Raw genomic sequence first — 24,287 nt, 5'->3', positions numbered from 1 at the left:
CCTCCCTTCCTTCCTCCTCCTCCCCTTCCTTCCTCCCTCCCTCCTCCCTCCTCCTCCCCTCCTCCTCCTCCCTCCTCCTCCTCCTCCCCTTCCTTCCTCCTCCTCCCTCCTTCCTCCTCCTCCTCCCCTTCCTTCCTCCTCCTCCTTTTCCTCCCTCCTTCTTCCTCCTCCTCCCCTTCCTTCCTCCCCTCCCCTTCCTCCTCCTCCCTTTCCTTCCTCCTCCTCCTCCTCCTCTTCCTTCCCCTTCTTCCTCCTCCTCCTCCTTCCTCCTTCTTCCTCCTTCCTCCTCCTCCTCCCCTTCCTTCCTCCTCTCCTCCTCCTTCCTCCTTCCTCCTCCTCCCTTTCCTTCCTCCTCCTCCTCCTCCTTCCTCCTCCTCCTTTTCCTCCTCTTTCCTCCTCCTCCTCCCCTTCCTTCCTCCTCCTCCTCCTCCCTCCTCCTCCCTCCTCCTCCCTCCTCCTCCTTCCTTCCTCCTCCCCTTCCTTCCTCCTCCTCCTTTTCCTCCCTCCTCCTTCCTCCCCTCCCCTTCCTTCCTCCTCCTCCTCCCTCCCTCTTCCCTCCCTCCTCCTCCTCCTCCTCCTCCCCTTCCTTCCTCCTCCTCCTCCTTCCTCCTCCTCCTCCCCTTCCTTCCTCCTCCTCCTTTTCCTCCTCCTTCTTCCCTCCTCCCCTTCCTTCCTCCTCCTCCCCTTCCTCCCTCCTCCCCTTCCTTCCTCCTCCTCCCTTCCTCCCTCCCCCTTCCCTCCTCCTCCCTTCCCTTCCTCCTCCTCCCCTTCCTCCTCCTCCCTTTCCTCCTCCCTCCTCCTCCTCCTCCTCCCCTCCTCCTCCTCCTCCTCCTCCCTCCTCCTCCTCCTCCTCCTTTCGCTCTGACTCACAGAAGCCGGGAGGGCGCTATGGCCGGCTCCGGGCAGCAGGGGGTGACCTGCGCCTTCGCGCAGCACTGGGGGGACCTGCGGCGCTGCCCGCCCCGCTCCATAAGGGTTAACCTGCGGGAGGGAGCGAGTCCGAGAGAAAGCGGGGAGGGCCGGCGCCTTGCGATTGGAGGGAAGTTTTGTAGCGGGGCGGAGCAGGGCGGGCGCCGGGGCCGGGTCGCGCTCGGCCGGAGCCACAAAGCCCCGCGGGGAAGGTCGCTTCTCGCCGGCTGCGCGCCTCCAACTTTTCCCTACTTTCTGCCCCGTCTGCCCAGCGCTCCCCGCCCGGCCTGGCCCCTCTCCCCGGGCTCGGTCCCTCCTCTTCTCCCCCTTCGGCGCCGCCGGACCCCTGACCCTCCGCGCCGGCTCCGCGCCGACATCCCCGCCGCCTCGGTCCCGGGCCGGCTGCGCGGGGGAAGCCGGGCCCGGAGGCTGGGCAGGGCAGGGCTGGGCAGGGCGCGGTGGCCGGTGCGGGCGCGCGTGTCTGCGGTCCGCGGGAGCCTCCGGCCCCTCCGCGAGCTCTCGCACCTAGTCGGCGCCCTCCGGGCCGTGATCCTCCGGCGCCCGGCGCTGCCCGAGCCCGGGAGAGCCTCGGGGCTGGCCGGGGGCGCCGCGGCCGGGCCTCCGCAGGTATCTCCGGGCGCGCCCCGGGGGCTCCTGCCCTCCGCCTGCCCAGCCCGCCCCGCCCCGTCCCCAGCCCCCCGCCGGGGAGGAGCTGGGCTCCCGCCGCCCGCTGCCTCCGCCCCCTCCCTCGGACCCGGCCCCAGCTCCGGCCCCGACCCGCGGCAGGCAAAGGCAGGCGGGCCGGCGGGCAGGCGAGCGGCCGGAGCACGCCAGGTAGTGAGTGCCCCGCTGCGCCGCGGCTCGCCCCGCCTGCCTTAGCCCCGCTCGGGAGGGCGGAAGGACCGAGGCTACAATGAGCAGCGCGCTGCCCGCCGAGAGAGACTGAGGAGCCTGAATTTGCTGCGAAAAGGGTGGGAGGAAGTCCCGGGAATGAACGGGGACGGACCCCCGGGCGGGAGTCTGTGAGCCGCGGAGCTAGAGGTGAGTCCCCCGCCCCCACCCCACCCCGTTCGGTGCCTCTGGGGTCCTGGTCCTGGGCGGTTGAATCCCTCCTGCGGTCGGTGGGAGCCCGGGCACGTCTCCGTCCCCCGATCCCTGAGGCTGCTCGGGTCTCCACTCTCCCAGGCGGTCTCTGGGCCGGGAAGAAGCTCCGGCTTATTCTCCAGCCAGGCAGGTGCCCTCTTGTCACTGGGAAGGGGTTCTTGGTTCTCCCGGGACCCCCGAGCAGAAGTTCTCTTGGTTTAGGGGGCTTCCGATGCTCTCAGAATTCCTCTCCTAAACAGGGATTTTTAATTCTTAGTGGGAGGTCTCCCTTGGTCGCTGGGGATGAGAGGTTCCTTTTCCCCTGCCTCAGGCAGGCTCCGGTCTCAGCCAGTGGTCTCTGGGCTCTCCCCAAGGGCTTCCCTTCTAATCGCGGGAGACCCTCGGTTGTCCTCATAAATGAGCCTCTCAGGCCTTGGCTGATGGCAGGTGGTTCCGGCCAAGGAAATTGGGAAAGACCAGGGAGCCCACTGGGGCAGCGACTCCTCGAGCCCGGAGGGAAGAAAGGTACCGGGCAGAGCAATCTCTTATTTTTTGGAAAAGGCAGAGGCTGCCCCGTTTTCTTGCGCCTGGGCCACTTTGTGATTCCCAGCTTCAGCTCCCAATCTTAATACAAAATTTATCTGCTTGGGTCTCCTTCCTTAAAGAGAATCAACTCAAATATGCTCCCTAGTTTTGGGGGTGGAGGGTTAATGAATGGGGGTGGGTGTTAACACAATCCTTGTAAATAAATAATCGTGGTCAGGGGTCACTTCTTTATTAAGGGTAGCAGTTCCCCTTGAGGGCATGGTCTGGGGACTGTAACCGTGACCTCTTTAGGGGGTCTCCCCAGTTCTTCAGGAACTGGTCCTGATTTTCCCAGTAACAGCAGAGAGAGAGAGAGAGAGAGAGAGTGTGTGTGTGTGTGTGTGTGTGTGTGTGTGTGTGTGTGTGTGTGTGTGTGTGTTAGGGGCAGGGGAGAGGGAGGACTGAGGAAATCCACTTTCTTCACACATGCCGAGGTCACACTGAGCCAGCTTGTTCTCCCCCAGGCTAGGGATCCCCCCCGTAATTTTTTTTTTTTTTACCCACCTTTTCAAGCTCACTCCTTTCCCCTTCCAATGACTGGAAACCGGTTGCATCTCTTTCGTTCCCTCCCTTTGCTCCCTCCCCCCCCACGTGGGCTAGGTCTGCCCCTGGCCTGGGGGCAGAGCCTCCAATACCCTCCCCCTTTTTCCACTCCCCCCTCCCCCCAAGTCTTTTTCTCCACGTTCAAGAACTTCTGGTGCAAATTTGTAAGCTAATGGCCGGGTGCGATTATTCTTCTTGTTGGACTGACTGCCTTCGTGTTGTGTGTCCCCGGGGCACGGAGTGCTTACAACTGGGAGTTTACAAGGGCCAGGAATTCAGACAGTGTTTAGAGAGTGAGAGGTAGAGGAGCCCAGCGCAGTGTAATTAATGTAAACCCTTTGTCTGGCTTTGATACCTAGAAAGATCTAAACCCCCCCCACCCCACCCCAATCTCCCTTTTCCTATTCTTTCTGTTGTTTCTCTGGAAGAAACAGGAGCCCCACTTCCTTTCTGACAGAAGCCAGCAGCAAGTGCAACTTTAAATAATGGGAGGGGGGGCGGTTCAGGGGAGGGGAGGGGAGGCCAGGCAGCGAGCGGCTGCTAAGAATAATTCAACCTTCAGATAATGCAGCCGGGAGCCAGCCTGCGCAGGGGGCTCCGGACTGCTTCCCTGAGCAGAACATTTCGACCCAAGATGAATGGGAAGGCTTAGTTTTGCTCCTGGGCTTTCTCCCCAGACTTCCTTGATCTATCGCAGCTTCTGGGTCTGTTTGGTTTGCTTTGGTTTTTTTCTTTTCTTTTTGGTTGGTCTGGAGAACTTGTCAACTTTTTTTTTCAAAAAGCTCAGCCAGAGGAGAGACCTGGGCCTGCCTGCCTGCCTGCCCCCTTGTAAGTGGAGAAGGCTCCTTTCTTAGGGACCCTGGATTAATAGTCAGTGAAAGCCCAGATTTGGGGCAAAGCAAACTCCTGGGGGGGGGGGGATCTGGAGAGGATGAGAGCTGCTTGTGAGGGGGGAGCCCTGGCTCGGGTCTTTGTTTTGTGGTGTGGAGGATAGATGTTGATTCCTCTTTTCTCCCTTCTCCCCTTCCCTCCCTATTCCTTTTCTCCAGGTTTTAAAGCCACAGAACCTTTGTACATGAGGAGGACCTAAGCCCAGAGATGGAATTTTGGTTTACGTTCCTCTTCTTGGGAATTTTTTCATTGTCTGATTCCGCCCGAGGTGAGTGGACCGAGCTCCCAGGAGGCAGGCAGTTTGGGGCTCTCCCCAGCTGCTTGCTGATACCTTACTTACTTATTTCATTGTCTGTTCATAAAATGGATTTTTCTTTTTAAAGTCTAAAATTTCTCTCTCTCTCTCTCTCTCTCTCTCTCTCTCTCTCTCTCTCTCTCTGTCTCTGTCTCTCCTTGGATTGGTTCTGCATTCCCAGTACAGGAATATAGATTTGTGCACTGATGCATAAAAGCAGGCCATGTTCTTGCTTACACACATTTTCCCACCTGGCTCTGGGTTGTATGGTGTGACATCATTAATTAAGACACCAACTAGTTTTCTCTCTCTTTTGGTTTTTGGTTTGGGAGTACATATGCTTTTCCTTTTTCTCTTTTTCTTAAAGAGAAGATTATAGCTACAGGTGAGTTCTAGGGAATGGCTCTGCTTCGTGAGGGGTAGGGGAGAAGCCTGGGTTAAGCGGCTTCCAGATTTTGGGTGTCATGGTTGAAAGCAAACAATAGCATTCCTAGCTGCCCGGCAGGGCCTCCCTATCCCCCTCTTCCCCTCCCTGCCAGGCCTCCCCTTGTGTCTTCCCAGTAGCGGGCCAAACAAACACATCCATGGCCTGTCCCAGCTGACAGACCTGTGACAGTCCTCAACAGCTACTGCATATTTGAGCTCTGGTCATCCCAGGCCAGGCACTCAGATTTCAATAAGCAGGTGACCCTGCCAACCTACCCCCAAGACAAGAGTTAAAAAAAAAAAAAGACAATGACAAAATAGGGCTCCAGCTCTGAAGGGGGAGGTGTCGGGTGGGAGTCCAGCCCCCTAAAGGAAAAAGAGCTGGAGAAACCGGCCTGTTGGAGGAGAATGTGCTGCCTTCATCTTGCAGAAAGGGGGGCTCTCTAGGTGAATCAGAATGGCAATGCCCCCCCCCCCAGCAGGAAGGTTGACAAAATAACCATGGCATGAATTAGCCATTCGATACTTATTTCTCTCTTGGTTAGCTGATCATTTAGACCAGCTAGTATCATCCTGGAAGCCCATGGGCCTGTGGAAGCCCACTTCCTTTCTGACCACAAGAGGTCCAAGGCTCAGTCTCCTTAGAGGCTGGGGGGAAGTGGTATAGGGGCATTCTAGGAGGCAGTCTGAGGAGGTCGGATTCAGCCTGGATGGGGAATGGGGGGAAGAAGGTGATCTCATAGATGTATATAATTCTTGCAGTTGGTCCCAGGGGCTGGGTAGCATGAGGGAGAAGTTCGGTTCTCAAGCTTCTGTGAATTAGAGCCCACGGAATAGAGAAATCTTATCTCTTCCTTGCCTCCTGTCCTCTGCCTTCTCTGGGCTGGATTCTCTAGTGTTTTTGGGTCTGGTTCGGGGAGGAAGGGGTATCTGAGTTACAGTGAGTGGTTTCTGAGGTGGAACTTTGGGAAAGAGGCAGAAACGGGAGAACTGGAGTATTCCAAGTGATTCTGGTGCCCTGGGGAAGGAAAAGCTCACTTTAGCGGAAGTTGGCTAAGGCTGCATGAAGACCTCATGGATGAAAATTGCAGTTCTTTCTCCAAAAGATAAAAATATCGTGTATATTCAGAGAGAAAGCGAGGGAATGCACCCGCTGAGCCCTGGCTCCTAGGGCCACACAAACACAGATAGGAGGGTGGAGGTTAACATAACACGACTTCTTCATTTTGTCCCCAGGGGAGGAGGGGAAATAGCTCATCTGCACTGAGGATAGGTGTTGTTGTTGGAAATGGAGACTCAGTCCTACTCCTTCCACAGACTGAGCTTATTGGATAGCAGGGAAACCATTTCCTGCCCCTGTACGCTGGCCCGTCCTGGAGAATGTTTCGGAAAGTTGGAAAGGTGACCGCGGTCATGGAGAAAGCGAGGTCCTCCCCTGCACAAACTGGGAGACTGGTATAATTGTGATCTGATAAGAAGCACATAGTGTTATGATCTGTCCAATGCCGCATCCGGAGTGATGAAGTAGTAGGTTTTTACCTGAGGCTGGAGCCCCATCTTATTGGGGCTGTTCCTATAATCCCCAGTGTCATAGTGGGCTCCTGCTGCTATTTGGGTGTGCAGGAGGGCATCATGGAGTGACCCTGGCTGGACTACTGGATAAAGGCTCACACGGAGTATTTTTAGGGATAGGGAGAAATCTCTCTTGAGAGCTGGCCCTGTGTGTCCCAATGGTATATGTCCCCTGGAAGCGAAGGGGGTTTGCAATTTGCTGGGTCAGAGGGTTGGCTTGGAGGCTCCCGGAGCTGGGGAGGAGAGCTGGACACTGGCTGGCATCCCCGTGGTTCCTCCTGGTCTCTTTTGGGCTCTGGGCTCCTGGGGTCAGGGGGATTGATCAGTGTCAGCTCGCCCTCTGCCTCTTCTCGTACCCCACCGTCTCCTGGCTTGTGGTTCAGTGCCCCCTCCATTGGAGCGGCGGTTTCCCAGCCCTTCCTGCGCCTCGAGTGACCGTATATGGCAATGTTTGGGTCGGGCTGCAGCAGGTCCAGCAGGATGGCCCAGGCTCGGCCCAATGCCACACACGTCCCTGCCCCCTCCTTCCTGCCAGGGAGGGACTAGTCCTGGGGGTGGGGGCTGCCCGCAAGTTTGGGATCTGCGCCACCCAGACAGGACCAGGGGTTTGCTCTGGTGTCTTGGCTTAGGAGAATTTATATTCTTTGGAAGGGAATGGGTTAATACTCTTTCCCCCCCACCCCTCCACCCCCCCCCACCCCCGAATTGGCACCGGGATTTGGACTTTGATTTCTCTTTCATCTTCTTTGATCTAGCTCGTCCCTTGTGCCCTCTCTCATTACGGGCCAGTTGGGAAGCCCACCAAAGTCCTGTCCAGTGCCTAGCCCAGGAGAAGCCCCTCTATGGGGGAGGGGGATGGGTGAGAGTTTCAGGGATGGAATTCAAACCTCGCTGCTCAGGAGGGAGTTATTCCATGTCGCTGGGCCTGGCATGAGACACTCCTCTCTTTGAGCTGCTGGCACTGGCCAGGATTTGGTGGGCAACTGGGACGGCTGAGTGGCCGGTCTTCGCCTGGGGTTAATTTTATAGGATAATAATAATCACTCTCATTCCTAGAGTTCAGTAAGATTTTACAAAGCACTTTTCTCAGGATAGCCTTTACAGGAAGGAGTACATTATTAATCCCATTGTACAGATGGGAAAACTCTAGCCCAAAGAGCTGAAAAGATCTGCCCCCCAGGAGCTTTCATGCCCAATGAAAAAGCATCCAGCCTATACTTGGATCTCCTTATTTCAGACAGATGGTCCTTTTATGAGACTGATCATATAGGAAGAGAGAGTAAGATTCTGAGGGAGAGCTATAGGGAAAGGCAAATGATGACTCCCTGTCTCCTTAACTGGCTTTTCTCTGGTTTAAAACCCATGGAATACAGTCATACCAACTTCCCATCCCCTTACCTCTCTTTTGGGGATCCAGTTTTCCTCTCACAAGCCCACCTTTCCATGGACATGTCTGATCTCAGAATTCATCTGATGCTTCTCTTAATTCCAAGCTCTCCTGGGTTTAAAAGTCTCACATTAACAGGGAAATACTTGGAAAAGAACTGAAAGATTATGGAGGGAATTTTGGTTCTTTTTTGGGTATTTCTCCCAGAAAAGGGAAAGAAGGTGGGAAGGAATCATCTTTTCTTGTATTTTGTTTTTGGACTTTTTCCCCCTAGGCCTTCATATTTCTTTTCCAAATGTGTTAAGTTTGTGAGTGGGCCAAATTGTGTATGTCATACGTGTTCTTAAATCAACAAAGTGTCATTCAGATCTGGAAGGAGGTACTAAGAAAACAAATATTTCATGTTGTCAGTTTTCCTTCAGATTTCTGTTTACAGAGACAGGCAGAGAGAGAGAAAGAGAAAGAGAAAGACAGAGAGGAGGGAAAAAGAAGAAGGAACTGCTACTTTCAAAATTTCTTTATTTAAAAACACTGCAATCAGCAATCGCCCTTCCTAAATTCTCCCCAAGTTACAAAAACTGTGAATTTAAAAAATCCAACTTTAACATATAAATACTCCAATATTTACCTTTCTTTCATTTTTTTTGGATCCATTCCAGTTTCCATTCTTGTCGCATAGATTGGAGAGATTCAGTCTAAAAAAGTTTTTGCAAGGGGATTGGTAAAACAGAAGGTGTTCCCTGTGCTGCATACTGGGAAGTGCTGGGAAGTGCTTCCAAGGTGTGAACTTTTCCTCTTGAATGGGTTCTGACCCTTTTGAGCTTGCTCTGCTTGCTGCATTGAAGGAAAAAAAGGATGTTTTCTCTGAGTTATACTGTAGTCATAGGAATTGTAAATCATAAAGAATCCTAAAGTGAGAGTTTATAGATAAAATAATTGAAACCCAGGATAACCCAGGAGATAAGTGTCAGAGGCAAGGTTTCACTCCCTGGGTTTTAAGAAAGGACTCGAGTCCCTCCTTTTATAGGATGTCCTAGTCTATTAAAATAGATTAAAATGGGCCTTTTAATCTGTTGTGAAAGCAGCGTTCATCTCCCAAATTTCATGGCACTGTTTCTATTGGTAATTTCTTAAGGTTCTCTGCCCTTAACTATGTAGACCTATCTCTCCATTTTCCATGATGGTCTTTGATATGCTATGACCCCAAAATTCACTCTCTTGGGGCTATCTGCCTGGTAATGAGCAGTTTCAAATGGTAGGGCTGGCCAGACTTGGCTCTTCACTGGTCCAGAACCTAGGATGGCTTCTGCACAAAAATCAACACTTTTCTTAGTTGTAAGACTTTTTTGAGTGGAATTTTTTATAAAATGCTAAGAGATTGTCAATTCTCTGATAGCAGGGATTTCAATTTTCAATTTAATTCAGTCCAACAAATGTTTAATTAATTGCTCTCTGCTAGTCAGAGATGTGGAAGCTAAAATGAAACAGTCCTGGAGGGGTTCACATTTTGATTTCCCGGTTCCCCAAGGAACTGACACACAAGAAACCCTTTAGTAAATGCATGTCAGATTTTTATTTGTATTGCTTTAAATGCTCATCTTTGATGGCTAATGTTCCTGGGTTGACTGACTAGATGTGCTTATTAATAGCTAGCATTTATGTAGATAGCACTTGAGTTTTTCAAGATTCTTTACACTGTTTTGAGCCTCTTAACAAGCTTAGGAAGTTAGAAGTTGTTTGTTTGTTTTTGTTTTTGTTTTTGTTTTTTTACATATGAGGGAACTGAGATTGAAAAGTGATCAAGTTTCTTGTGTGGAGGTCATGAGATGTTCAAACAGTTTGCACATTCAGGTCGGAGTCCATGGCACATTGTGATCTTAGAATGGAAGAGTTTCCACTCTAAGGTGGCAGATTTGGGTGGGGAGCAAACTCTTACTGATCGAGGTGGTCAAAGAGAAGGGCAGCTTCGGGCTGAAGGTCTGCTAAGATCTCAGTATGGCCTTGTTGAACAGTTTATACAGTCTGGGTTGCGGGAGGAAAGCCTTTTCTGATGCTTGGGGAAATGAATGGAGTTGAGATGATGTTCTTGGCCCATTTTGGCCCTGGCTCCTGGAAACGGTAAATAAATCATTGTCACCAAGAGGGGCGGAGGGGAAAGAGCCCCGAACAAAAGTCTTCTTTTGCCTGGTCTGGAAAAAATAAATGTGAGGCCGTTCCTTTATTCATTGCGCAGGCGGAGAATCAATGGTGCTTTCTCTGCTCCCTAGGCTGTCGGCCCCAGTGAGAATCTGGAGTGTGTTTGAAAGTCCTGCCCTTCAATGCTCCCCTTTCACACGGAGCTCCAGTGTTGCTGTAATCAGTGGAAATATTTTTTTTCCCCCAGCTTCATTTAACTTAATAAACCACTTGTCCCATTCTGTTGCTCTCCCTAAGTTTGTCTTTTACCCTGAGGAGGCTTTTAGGGGTTTTGTGGGTTTAATGAAAACTAGGACCTTAGATTGTCAACCCATTCCCCTTATGACGGGAACTAATGTGACTTTGAGGGAGTAATTTGACTTTCCATTTGCCATCCACACTCCCCTAGCGCGTTTCTTTGGAGAGGGGTCTAAGTAAGTTTTTCCTCTGGTGTGGATCTCTGGAGGTGGTCTTATTTGGGCCACTGTGATGGAGAGCTGACCCTCTGCTTTGCCCAAGTTAGCTTTAGGATCCTGTTGTGGCTGTTGGGGCAAATTACCAGGTTGTGGTGTTTATCCTGGGCCTTTTATCCCAGGGGGCCCAGGACACCTCACAGGTGAGCATCTCATTAATTCTGTGGCTGCTTCTGTCGGACGAATGAAGACAGAGTCTGATTTTTCAAGCAGCTTTTCCAAGGGCACTCAGTATCTTGGGGCTGGAGTCAGGGTGGGCTGGGATCCTGGGTTTTGCAGCTGTGTTTTGGGCAGAATTCTTGGCTATTCTCCTTGTTTCTTTCTTCTGGAACACCAGGGTGTGAAGGGATCTTAAAGACCCAGAAGGTCCTACTATCTAGATGGAGAAACTGAGACCCAGAGCCATGACTAGCCACTGTAGAGACAGCAACAGGAAGGAGGAGTTGTAGTTCTCCTAACTCCAAGGCTAAGTAAGATTCCTTCTACTGTACCTGTAGACCTCCTGAAGGTCTCCTGTATTTAATTTGGGGCCCTTTGCCTCATTCATCCCTCATACAGGGAATGGAGTCCCAGAACCAGATGATTTTGAACTGGAAGGAATCAGTTCATTGAACCTACCTTTTTTTTTCTTATAAAGAGAAGGGGAAATGAGTGACTCAAAGTCCCATTCATTAATGGTGTCAGAATTCAAAGCCAGATCCCTTTGACAACAACAAATTCAGTGCTCTTTCTGTTACTCCACTTCACTGTTTTTTGTCTGAGCATTCAGCGTAGGAGATAGGGTGTCAGGAGGTTCTCCAGTCCTACTGGGAAGCTAAGAAATGAAGAGAACACTGAAAGTAATATGTCACATATGATCAGGTGCCCAGACTTTTGTTTCATCCCACATGCCCTATGGGAGGTCAAAAGAAGAGAATGGAAATGGAAATGACTGTTTCCTACCTCTTGACACTGTTTTTAACCTGGGGCATGGCAGCCTCTCTGGAACTTAAGTTTCTTCATCAGTAAAATGGTCTTTCCTGGATCTGACATTCTCTGGTCCTTTCTGGGTCTGAAATGGCCCTTATGACCTTTGCTTTTCCAGTCTTTTTTCCAGCCCAGATTCCCTTCAGCATACTGCTCTGAGGGGGTGAAGGAGAGAGGTAACAACGTAGAACTCCACTCTTTCAGGCTGTAAAGGGGAGACTTAGTTTTCTTCCATCTCTGGAAAAATGAAATGAGCTCTGGGTTTGGAATTAGAAGTTATCAAGCAGGTCACTTCCCTGCCTCTCCTGGTTTTCTCATCTATAAAATGAGGAGGCTATCATTGATGACCCCTGAGCTTCTTCTTTCTCTCCATCTTCCAGTCCTCCCTACCATTATTCCTTGTCTTCAGACCCAGATTACCAGGAGACAATGTTTAGGACATGTTAGAGTGAAGGAATGTCATAAGAAGGCCCTGAAGATAAATTTATCACTCAGAATCTTAGAGATCCAGGGAGGAGGGCCTAAAACTTCCTGATGCTCATAAGTAGGGAGGTGGACAATACAGGACCCAGGTGACATAGGTCTAGAACAATCAAGCAGTCCACTCCACCTAAAGAATATAGCAAGATATGGAGTCTGATCCTGGCATAAAACTCCAATTCAAGAGTGAAAGCTGGAGAAATAATAAAAGAAAGAAGTGACTAATGTGATAATTTAGTACAGATCTAGAGATCACTCAAAAGAAGAGGGGACTAATTCTATAACAATTTCAAGGAATTAGGTACTCAAAGGAAAAAGTGAACTTTTCACAAGGGCTACAGGAATGCCCAGAAAAAATGGAACAAGAGATTTTTAAAAAACCCAAAAAGAAAGACTCTGGAGGAAAAAATTGGAAGGAAAAATGAGGAAGATAAGAAAGGTGGTAAATCTTGCCCAATTAAAAGAATCCCTGAAAACTAGAATAGACCAAATAAAAATTAGTGACTACATGAAACAGCAATGATATTAAAGAACAAAATCAAAAGATTGAAAAATAGTAGAAAATGTAAGACACTAGATACAAAAACAGCTAATCTGGAAATAAGGTCAAAAACTTGGACTCCTTGAAAATCTTGCAATGTTAAAAAAAAAATCCAGGACACTCATTTTATAAAATCATAAATGAGAATTGTACAGATTCACTAGAATCCAAAAGCAAAGTCAAGATAGAAAGAATTCTGCAAGAAAGCTTTGAAGTAAAAATCCTGGGAATATTATAGATTAAATCCAGGGCTCCTACATCAAAGAAAAAAAAAATTGTTAAGTATTCAGAAACAAGCAATTCAAGTACCAGAGATTGCAGTCAAGATCATGCAAGATAAGGAAGTTTTTAATGTTAAAGAGAGAAGATCTTAGAATACAGTATTCCGAAAGGCAAAAGATAAAACAAGAATCACTTATCTTGCAATGTTTAGTATAATTCCACAGTGGAAAACATAAGCCTTTTGCTGGAATAGAGGACTTTCTTGAATTCATGAGAACATTCTACATAGTAATAACATTGAAAAGAAAAACAACTTTGAAAGAGTTTGGAATGCCGACCATGTCAATGACCAACCAGAACCAGTGATGACATATGCTACCCATCTCCTGGCAGATCATGAATTCATCTTACAGAGCCAACTTTTTCTTTAAATTAAAAAAATATATTTTTATGGCCACTGTGGATTTGCTTTGCTTGACAATACTTGTTATAAGTTTTTATTTTTTTTTCCTTTCCTTTTTTTTTTGCAGGGTTGGCAAAGAATGGGTCTTTAGTCAAAGTGAATACCCCCCACCAAAAAATAAAAATAAAAAAAACCTAAAGAAAAGAAAAAAAAGAGAGCCATTAAAACATTTTTTTAAAAAATGATGAAAAACTCTTCTTCCATTTAGTTTTCACAAAATCCCTATGAACAGTGAAGAACCATTATTTCCATTTTACAGATGAGGAATCATTCTGAGATTGATGGCTTGCTTGTGGGCAGACAAGTAGTGAATGACAGAGCAGATTTTTTTCAATCTAGAAATTTTGACTTAAATCAAAAATCTTGGAGAAGGGAATAGAGCTAAAGAAAATTGGGTTGTTATTAGGTAAGCCTGTTAGAAAGGGGAGATATTAGAGGGATAGAATGGGGGTTTCTTGTCAGAAATCTGATTGAGGAGGCCAGGGGACCCCTCTGATAATTCCCAGGAGTTCCCTTCCATTCAGCGTCTGAATTTTGTCCTCCCATGTCCGTCCATACATCTGTTTCCATCCATCCATCTATCCATTCATATTTTGGAAGGATCTTCCCTGGCAGCCCTGTTCTCACTCACAGTCTCCCCTTTGTTCAGGGAAACACAGTGTTCTTATTTTATCAGAAATTACTCCAGTTTTTGAAGATGAAATCCAGCCAGTGACTCCAGGCTTCTTCCATTAAGTGTTCAGACTTCATTTGAGGTTTCACTGTGGCAAGTTGTAGAGACCAGAATTATTGTTTGTATTGTGATTGAGTGGATTTTGATTGTATTGTGATTGAGGACTTGTGACATTTTTTCTTCATTTTAATGGTATTTTATTTCTCCAATTACATGTAAAGATAGTTTTCAACATTCATTTTTATAAGATTTTGTGTTCCAAATTTTTTTTCTGCCTTCTTCCTTTACTTCCCCCCTCCAAGACAGCAAGCAATCTGATATAAGTTGTACATGTTCAATCATTTTTAACATACTTCCATATTAGTGTGACATTTTTCTGGCTCCTTCTTTATAAATCTCCCTTTCTCCTTCTCTTATTTTTGATTCCCCACCCCTTCTCTCTTTGTCACTCTTTCTTGTTTCTTTTCTGTCTCACCCTTTTATCTCTATCTCTTCTTCCCCATGTCTGTTCCCCCTTTCTCCTTTTTCTCTGACTTTTCCCCCTTCTTTATTCACCCTCTTTCTTCCTCTGACTTGCCTCATTCCCCATTATCTCCTTCACCCCATGTTTCTCTTGCCCCTGCTGGACTTGTGAAATCAGAGCACTTTACATCTTGGCAGGAGACAAACTCATTTTTCCTCTGCCTGGTAAATTTGTTTCCTGAAAGATTTATACCATCTTGGGTATCCTGTCAAGCAGCTGAGGAGTGAGTAATGAGGGAGTGCCACACATTGGCTGAGATTCTGACTCTGTCAAGATTGGATTTGTCTGGAGCGTTCAGGGGTCCCAAAAGGTTAATTAATGGGCAAATGGAGCCCACTAGGAACCTCTCTCATCTACCTCTTGAGCCCCACTCACCTGGGATGTGGACAACTGACTGAATTTCTCTGTGGCTTGGTTGTTGGCCCTCCAGTTGGGAAGCACTGCCTGCTTCCCAGCATATTTCCCTTTCTTAGCTGGACTTCCAAGATGAGGAGAGGAGCCATAAATACAGAGGGAGGGTAACTATGCCCCCCTTTGAATGACTTGACCTCTCCTGGCCAATGGACAGAGTGTTATTGCTGTTTGCCTCTTCCACCCCAAAATACGGGTTTCCAGAGGAAATGAGCAAGTTAGAGTGTGGGTTCTGACCTTAACACTAATCCTGGCTCCTATGAGATCAAGAACATGAGTTTTTAGCAGTTCCCTTCTTGGAATATAAGATCCTTGAGGGCAGGGATTTTTGCTCTGCTTGGGCCCTAGTAATTACTTAATAAATGTGTGTTTGGTTGAGTGAATTCAAATATTTCCGGATCACAGCCTTTGAACTGGGAGGGACCTTGGACAACTCCACTTCACTGATTGCTTTTCCAGATAAGGAAACTGAGGCTTGAGAGGAGAAATGATCATTGAGGGTCCCACAAAGAGTAAAAAAAGCAGAGGCAGGAATTTAATCCAGGTTCCAGTCCAGACTGTATCCTTGTATTTAACTAGAATGAATTCTTCTCTGATTTAGTGTGTGGGGTACTTGAAGGTGGAGGAAGATCCTGCTATTTTGGGGGTATTTGTGAAAGTCAGGTTAATTGTTTTTTGTTTTGATATCACCTTTATTTCCAAATATTTCCTTTTTGCCTTGTCCAGCGAGCTTTCTTTTGTAACAAAGATTTAAAAGAAAAGGAAAGAAACACAAATTCAATAAAACCAACATGTAGACCACATCTGTCATCTTTATATCATTTCATGCCCATGGTCTCCCCGCTCTGCAATGTAAGGAGATATATTTTTCACAGCTTTTCTCCTAGAGGCTATGTTAAATGAATGAGAAGGCTTAGTGACAGGATTTTAAAAGAGAATTTCCGCTTTAAGTACTTTCCATTGTGATCCAGTCTACTGGAAAGTCTGGGAGGCAGAAGGAGACACGGCTTCCAATTCTGACGGGTACTGACTTGCTCTGTGACCCTGGATAAGTCACTTGCCTGTTTTTCCCCTTTTCAGTCTTCTCCCTAAAAGGAAGGAGTTGGGCTTGATCTGTCATGTCCCTTTGAGCCCTAAGAAAGCAAGTTTCTGATTTAACATGTATAATTTAACAAGCTGTTTTCTGTTAGAAATTTTGCTTTCCTGAGTGGAGAAAGATCACTTGCAGTAACCTGATGATTGCTTGGTGACAGATAGATGCTGATAAATCATGTCTGAAAAAAATTGTTCTCTTAAGAAGCTTGGGCTTCTCATCCATAATCTTCCCTACTTTGTACATTTACTTATTTTAATAACTTTCTGTCTTTGTTAATAAGATAAAAGAAAATTCTGTCGCCGTGCTTGGCTTAGTAGTTGTATTTTTTTTCTACTTTCAGGGATTTTTCTTGTCTGTATGGAACTTAGGCTCTAAAAAGGAAGAACCGTGTCAAGGCAATTGAGTAGGAAAAGAGTATATTTTAGAAGAACAAATTATTATTAGCATCACGTAATACAGGGAGGTCAAGGGTGACAACTGACCTAATGTCTGGTGTCCTTGGAGCAAAATAGGATGGCCCAATAGAACAACCATCCATGGGAAATCTCTTTTTATAATTAAAGGAGGGTGGACAGTTAAGCAGACAGAGCTTCAACCCTGGAGTCATTTCACTAGCTGTGTGACCCTGGTAAGTCACAAAAGAAAAAAAAAAAAAAAAGAATTGAGGGAGGGTGAGTGTTTTTAAGCAGCTGGGAAAGAAGTGAATTGGATGAAGATCCATTCAGAGAATCGATGGGATGAAGACAAGGGGCTCTCTGACAAAGCATTGCAAACTCTTAAGCTTAATTTCTGTATTCACAATTTCTTCATAATGTTCTTAAGTCTATACAAACAGTTAAATAATAAGTCAAGCCCTGATTTGTAGTCTTTTGACAATTTCTGAGATAGAAATGCTCACACTTGAAAGTTTAACTTCAGACTCTTGTATGATGTACTAGCCCCAGGATACCTCCAGGGTACAAGTGAGGAGTTGATCTTGGTCTGGATCAGGGGTACTTCTGAGACTGGAGGGGAGGAAGGGATGATGGCCATAAACCTTTGAGAACTTTGGAGCTGTGGGGGAAGGAGGGATGAGGAAGCTCCGGTTGGATGGCCTTGATCTCAGTAATGTAGGAGGTCCAGTCTAGGCTGATTAGATTCCCAGTGGAGGAAGAGTTTGGAGGAGGGAGAGAGTGAGGATCCAAGGAAAACTTCCTAGGGATGGGATGAGGGAGAAAGGAGAGATTTGTCTTGTGAAGGAGGATGGAAGAGGACATTGCAGGCCTATAGCTCCGATTATGGAAGCTCCCTGTGCCATTGGTATTAAAACTTGCAAGTAATTAGGATTTCAGTCAATATTTGTTGAATGAATATCCCTTTTTGGGGGACTTGATCTTTCTTCCTCCTAGTCCCAGACTGTCAGACAGACTGACAGAGACAGCCTTGGCTTTCCCCCTTCCGATAACAGGTCATGGTTTCTGAGGCAATTACTTGTTTTACTAGTAAGACCAGTTCCTTCCTGAACCAAGTGGCTCCTTTGCTTGTCCAGCTCTTTGTCTGTGACCATTCTTCCTCCTCCCCCCTTCGGTCTCCTCCTGGATTTGGGGACCTGGTGTTTAGGCTTGTAGATTGGATGGGGTGTTTTCTAGGGCCAGTGGGGACATTGAGAAGGTCTTGGTTGGACACCCAGAGATCCAATGGAGACTGCTCTAGCTTCTAGCCCCTGTCTTGCCCTCTTTTTCAGAATTAGGACTGAAATTAGAAACTTTCTCATGTTTCTTAGCTCTTCCCAAGATGAGGCAGAGGTTCTTTGGGTTCTTTCTGCACTGTATCCTCCATATATCTGCCAAAATTACCTGTCTGAGGCTGTATCTGTGTTATTCTCCTGCTCAGAAATCTCCAATGGCTCCCTATTACCTCTAGGATAAAATCCAAGCTTTCTAGCATGTCTCCCACAAACTTGCTCCAGCCTCCCTTTTCACCCTTACTGTCTCTCTCCTTATACTCTGGGTTTCAGACAAACAGGCCCACAATCTATTCCCTGATTGGATGGCTTCCTTTAATCTGGGGGGCTTCTGTGCTTCCTTCTTACCTACTTTTTCTTCCAGACTCAGCCCGGCTGCCACTTTGCTTTTTCAAAGCCTTTCTCTATCCTTCCCTCCTCCACTTGTTAACTTCTCTCCTTCACTTCAGATGACCTGGTATTGTACTTTTTGGGGTTCCTCACATGGTTGTTTCCTCCTTTTTTTGAAGGTAGAACCCCCGGGGGGGGGGCAGAGGCTGTTGGAGTTTTTGTTTTTGTATTCCTAGCACCGAGCCTTGTACATAGTAGGTGCTTCCCCCCCCCCCCCCCCGAGGCAATTGGGGTTAAGTGACTTGCCCAGGGTCGCACAGCTATAGTAGGTGCTTTTAATAAGTGCTTGTTGAATTTTTTTTTTGTTAGGGAATTTCTGGAATTTCTTGTAGTAAGACAAAATAAGCAAAGTTATTGGGGTTGGGAGACTTAATTTTGCTCCAGACTCTGAGAGTTCCCCGCATGAAAACTGTGAGCTAGTCAAAGAAATTCTGAGCCTTTCCCAGGGAGGAGTGTAACGTTTGTATTACCTGCCTCCCAGGAGCTAGTCCAGAAGTAAAGAAGTCCTGGGTTCAATGCTTCCATCATACACACTAGCTGTGTTGGGTTTAACCCTTGCCTTTTCAGGCAGCTATCTGCATTAGAGAAGGGAGCTTTCTCCCAGGGAGTTCCCTAATGCCCTGAAGTCACAGATCTGAATGAAAAAAAAAAATTAGTTGCTTTGAGAAAAGCCCCTGATAAATACCAGATAATATAGACATGGGAGTTACTATTATGCTTCCTATTATCCCACGTGTCGATTTTTCAGAAGCAGTGCTTTCAGTAAGGCAGGGGCAGAAGGGAAATTTTTTATATCTATCCTTCTTCAGTCACTTACCAGGGGTGCCACAGGCAGAGGGACAGGCCTCCTGGACCCCTTTGATCTCCAGCTGTATTTTGAAGTTTGATCTAATAAGAGAAATGTAAAAACACTTTGGAAATTTCAAAGGGACTTCTGACATCCGAGGCATGATTATTATCTTCTTATCTCGTAGAATTCACATATTGTATCAGAGCCAGAAGGGGCTTTAATTAAGTTAAATCCTTATATTTTACAGTTGGGGAAACTGAGGCCTAAGGAGGGAAATGTGCAGAGATAGGATCCCCAGACTTAGTCCAAACCTCTTTCTTTACCTGAGAGAAGAGAGCAAATGTTCTTTTTTGAATACAAGAGACTAGCCAAGTGGGGTTAGAATCTAATTTTTATTTTATCTTAGAAGATCCCATAAATCCAGGAAGCTTTCAGCGGGGACTTCCAAGGGATTTGGGTTCTATCCGCCTTGAAGATAATTTGAATAAATTTGGGGTTAGGGAAGTCTCTACTTAGGACAATGCCCAAAAACTTCTGAACGGCGCCAGAAGGGGTTTTGAAGCCCCGTGCTTGGGGGACAGCTTCAGCGAAAATGATTTTTCCCTTGCAGAAAATGACAAAATTCCAATTGGCTCCAGGCCCAGGCCAGTGTCATGGGGGGGGGGGGGTGGTGTCACATGCCCAGGAGAGCCCTGAGGTCGGGCGGCCCACTGGCTCTCCTAGGCCCTGCTCAGGGGAGGTGGCTCGGTCTGCCTGGCTCCGGACACCCTGGCAGGGGAGGGAGGACTGTGTGTGTGAGAGAAGAGAGGGAGCTCGCAGTTCACAGGGGCTCCAGCTTTTCTCCCCCCCCGCCTGTCCCCCTAAATGATTGACGGATGTTTACTTATCCTTTCTGCTTCTCCCCCCCCCCCCCCAGTTTATCACCATGCTTGGCCAGAGGAAATGAATTAACATAATTTACTGTTTTTAAAACAAGACACATTGTGAACACTGCCCCCCCCCTCCCCTTTTCCCCTAGTCAGGGTGTTCAGGGTGTTTCCAGTCCAGGCCCTGGGGGAGAACAATGCCCCAGTTATGGAGCCCGGCCTGGAGGAGCCATGGGCTGGAAGGGAGAGGGGGGAGGCTGGGAAGGGACCAGCAGTGGGGGCTGGGAGGGAGAAGGGGGTTTGAGGGCTCCATTCTGTTTTGTTTCTTGGGGAATGTCTAAAAAACAGATTGGAGCAAAGTACAACATGGGGCAGGGGTGGCAGAAGGAGGCTGAAACAGAGCCAGCCCCGGCCAGGGGCATTGTTCTGGGCGGAAGTTTTTAGCCCAGAGCTTTTTCCTCTGCCCTGAGCTTGCAAGCCTTCTTAGTGCTGTTAGTCTAATTACCCGGGGTAAGTAACAGAAGCAGTACATAGAATCCAAGGGTTTAGACTGATGGGGAGCTTGGAGACCATCTGGTTTGGCCCTTTGGGTTTAAACATGAGGAAACCGTGCTCTACCAAACCCTCTTAATAATTGATAAATTATTATTAATGTATAAATATTTATTTTTATTTAAATGAATAAATTTATTAATTTATACATAATTGATAAAGCTATCAAGTGGCAGAGACAGCATCCTTACCTAGCTTTCCTGACTCAAGCGTGGGTATCATTCCTCCTAATGAGCCATGACTGGCCAAGCCCATCTCCTGGTAAGGTTCTGGTCAAAGAGGAAAGCAGACTTTTCTTGCCTCGGCTGCTGTGTCATGGACTCAGCCACAAGGGTCGGGGCTCTAGGAGAACATGGATCGGGCAGGGAGGGCCTGTGTGACCTGTTGCCCCGTCCCTACTGGCTTAGGTCGAGTGGAAGGAGCCGTAGGTTGGAACTGGCTCTGTTGGGCACCTCCCTGGGGCTCAGTGGACTCATCTGTAGCAAGATTATAATTTCTGCCCCATATTGGAACAACTGGGGGTGACCATCCCTCAGCTGAGCCAAGGTCGGTTCTCTGGGTCAGGGTGGAAGACCGCTGCCCTTTGTGGTCATGATGACATAAAGTGTTAGGCAAGATTTCTGGAAAGGCCCTGGACATGGTGCTCGGGGGAAGCTCTGAGTTGGTGAAGAGGAATATAGGGCACTGGTAGGATGGGGATTCCAGGACTGGGATCCTTTCTCCATTGACACAGCATCCTCTGATTTACAAGACAGGTTCCCCTCATTCCAAATCGAGTATTCTTTTCATGCCATGCCTCCTTGAAGAACTAGGGAAGATAGAAGCTTTCTTGGTCATAAAAATTGAGTTCCAAATTTTTTCCCTTCCTTCAGCCCTTTCTCACCCACCGAGAAGCAAGCCACATATCAGTTTTACATGTGAAATCAGGTCATTTAAAAAAATTGTCATTTTTTGTTTTTTTATATTGCCTTCATTTCCAAAAATATCTTTCTTCCCTACAGTGAGCCATCCCTATTATTAAAGATTAAAATAAAGTTTGTAAAACAGTTTATTTAGCACAATCAATCAATATATCTACTATGTCTGACAGTATCTGCAATATTCTTTATCCATCGTCCTTTTCCTCTGCAAAGAGGTGGGGGGGAATGAAGTGTATTTCCTTTCTCCGGGGCTAAGCTTTGCTATTATAATTATGCAATATTCAGTTTTATTTTTAAAATGATTTTTTCCATTTACATTGTTTAGGTCCTTGTATGTTATTTTCCTGATTCTGTTGATTTCACTTTGCATCTACTCTTACAGATCTTCTCCTATTTCTCTGAGTTCTTCATTCCCTTTGTTTTCATACTCAAGTTTTAAGAAGCCTTCCTTCTACTGTCTCAGTTTCCCATACTATTTGACTCATTTGATGAATTATTTGATTCAATGTCTTTGTCAGTAAATGGCAAGATGGAGGTAGACAAGGGCTGCCCAAGCCCTTGGGGAGTCCCTAGTGTATATGTTGCTGTCTTTGGTGTGAGTAGGGGAAGAATGAGACCTTCTCCTTTGTGAGATTGGCCCGTGCTCCCCCCCCATAAATCCTCTTGGGGATGTATGAGGCGAAGATACCCACCAGTTGTCCTGGGCGCCTTTCTTCAGATCCGTAGCCATGATGTGGGCAGTAGTGGAGTATGTGGGTCCGCTCCTCTGTCATCACTGGGAGCATATTGGGTTTAAAATGATGAATCTGTGTTGCAGAGAGGAGCTGGGGGTCATTGAAAGTACCATATAATTTCTGAAAGGGAATACTGCCTACTCTTTTCCTCCTCCCGGGCCTAGAACATTGCCCATCTGCAGTGAACTGCCAAGACATGTGCTGATGGACCAGTTCTAGGAGCTGACCATCCCACGCAAAGAATTTGATTTAGTAGGAATAGATGTTTCTTTAAAGGCTTTTTTCCAACAAAAATTATTCTTAGAGAGCAGTAATAACAGACAAATGTTTTGTATGATACTCTGATAATCTGGGATAGGGTATGATTTCATCGGGATAATGAACCTCCAGATGGAGGAATTCCCTCCACCAACACAGGTTGCCACCTTCTCTACAATTTAAGAGTTTTAGACAATTGCCCACTGAGAGGCCGATTAAGTGACTTGCCCAAAATCACACAGCCATGTTGTGTCAGAACCAGGTTTTGAATCTGGCCTTTGATTATCCCAGATAAGGCATAAAAGCCAGGGATGCATAGGCCTTTACTACCAGCTTGCTCCAAAGTGGAGAGAGAGCTTCTGCAGATAGTAGGTGTTTAATTCATGCTTGTTCCCTTCCTTTTCTTTTTTCAAAGAGGGATCCCATTTGAACAGCTCTAATTGTTTATTGTTATACGTCACCTCTTCCCATTTATAAAAATCCAGGATTTAAGATTAATGGAGGGAGAGCAAAGGGACCCAGGAGGCAGGCTGGTCAGTGAAGATATCTTGCACCTGGTTGCAGACACACAGAAGTGGGGAAGGAGGGTTGAAGGAGGGTTGTGGGGGGGAGGGTCAGGAGACCCTATACCCTCTATCTGGGTTCTTGGGCTCTTGGCCCAAGGAGAAATTTCATTATGCATCTGGTTCCATGCAGGGACCTGAAATGGCCCCGATGGCAAGAAAAACATCACTGGCTGAGAAGGGAAGCCTTGGCTCTATAAATGCCTTCCATTCCTGCTTTCAGTCCTATGACTTGGCATTTGAGGCAAACTGATGCTCAGTGGAAGGGGATCCGGCTTGGCCTTCATTGGCTAAGTTCCTCAGCATCTCTGGGCCTCTGTTCTCTCTTCTGTACAAGTGAACGGGAAATCTAGAATCCTCCTCCAATCTCGTCTCTTACTCCTCCTAAATAGCGGGGTTTCTTTGATCAGCTACAGAAGTTGGGTTCACGCCACCATCTTCCCCTCTCCAAAGCTGCCTCCTCCTGAAGGGCTCAGCTCACTTCCTACCTTCTCCAGGAATCCTAGGAGTGCTAAATGGACAGTTTCAGATATGAGAATGGCTTCTTCCCATTCATCTTGTGAGGTATAAGTACTGCTGCTATACCTGTTTTACAGATATGGAAACTAAAACCCAGTGATTTGCTTATTAAATCAGATTCTTTGGGAAATACTTGAGTCTGTCTTTGGACCCAAATGGGCCTCTAGCTCATCCACCCCATGTTTCCCTTCCCTGCCTTGCTTTCTGTTCCTGTGCTTTGTCTTTCTGCAAGCAGAGGCCAGGGATGGGGGCTTCCCTTGTTTTTCTGTGCTCAGGGGCCAGGCTCTTGGTCATCCTCCTTCCCTCAAGGACACAGAGACTACTCTGTGACTCCCTCGTTTGAGGATGTTGGATCCTTCTACGTCCTGCCCTCTACCCCATGGCCTTGGTGTGAGAAATGCTAGGCAGGTTTGCCTCTCTATTTTTATAACCAGGAAAACTTGCACAAGTAGTGGAGTAGCATAATGTAATGCAATCCAGAACTGGGAAATGAGAGACTTAGATCCTAGACCCGAACTGGCTTTGTTACCTCTGATAAAACTGGGACTCGGTTTCCCTTTTTCTTAGGAGGGGAGACTGTACAAGTCCCTTCCAGCTCCTCCCCATTTCCTGGCTTCTGGCTTGAAGTTTGGGGTGGGGGTGAGATTTATTCTGGGGAATGTTTGTGAGGAGGGTGGGAAGAGTCCAGTATCCTGGATCCCCCTTCCTTTCAAAAGGAGAGGGTCCTTCATGTCCTGTCCAGAAGGGCCTCCTGGTCTCACCCATAGCAGCTAGACCCCCTTCTCCGACTCCATCAGCCTCTGTTACAAATGAGATGTTGAAAAGTGAACCTTGAGCTGCCCTCCTCTCCCCGCCCCCCTTTTCCTTCCATTTCCTTCTCTTCAATTAGTGTCAGACAGAGGTGTTTTATCACATGTAACTCCTGCTACCTGAGGGCTGGGAGGGGGAGGCTACCCTGCTCTGAGGTCTAGGACTATCTAGGAGGCTGAGGAGATCAGGGACAATGCTCCCTCTCTCACTCAGACACAGCGTGGGGGCCTAACCCTAGAGCCAGGAACTTGTGGCTGCTCAGATGAGCCTCTGACTCAGACTGGCTGTGTGACCTTACCTGTGGGTAAAGCGGGCACCTCTTGGTGCCCAGGGCAGCTTTCCGAGACTGTAAGTTTCAGAGAAGACAACCAGCCTGGCTTGGGAACGTCCATCCCTTACAGAGAGCCCCTGTGCCTGTGGAGGCCCTATCCCTATCCTATACGTAATC

The 24,287-nt window shown here is 47.5% G+C and overlaps 1 protein-coding gene across 3 annotated transcripts in view; it reads left to right on the top strand.

The window, feature by feature from the left end:
* Positions 1-1,064: 1,064 nt before the first annotated feature.
* FGFRL1 (fibroblast growth factor receptor like 1) overlaps positions 1,065-24,287 on the top strand; it is a 127,649-nt gene continuing 104,426 nt past the window's right edge. The window contains exons 1-3 of one of the 3 annotated variants that reach the window (XM_031942735.1): positions 1,065-1,950; positions 3,903-3,948; positions 4,170-4,279. In XM_031942735.1, coding sequence (XP_031798595.1) covers positions 4,219-4,279 — 61 coding nt within the window. In that variant the 5' untranslated portion in view covers positions 1,065-1,950; positions 3,903-3,948; positions 4,170-4,218. Of the gene's footprint in view, positions 1,951-3,242; positions 3,421-3,902; positions 3,949-4,169; positions 4,280-24,287 lie in introns of those variants that run through there. The other 2 variants (XM_031942734.1, XM_031942736.1) reach the window with 2 other exon arrangements.

The sequence above is a fragment of the Sarcophilus harrisii genome, chromosome 6 (genome assembly GCF_902635505.1).
Source record: "Sarcophilus harrisii chromosome 6, mSarHar1.11, whole genome shotgun sequence".
Classification (NCBI taxonomy): Eukaryota; Metazoa; Chordata; class Mammalia; order Dasyuromorphia; family Dasyuridae; genus Sarcophilus; species Sarcophilus harrisii.
Note: the sequence above shows the minus strand (reverse complement) of the source record. Positions and strands in the feature narration are given on the sequence as shown.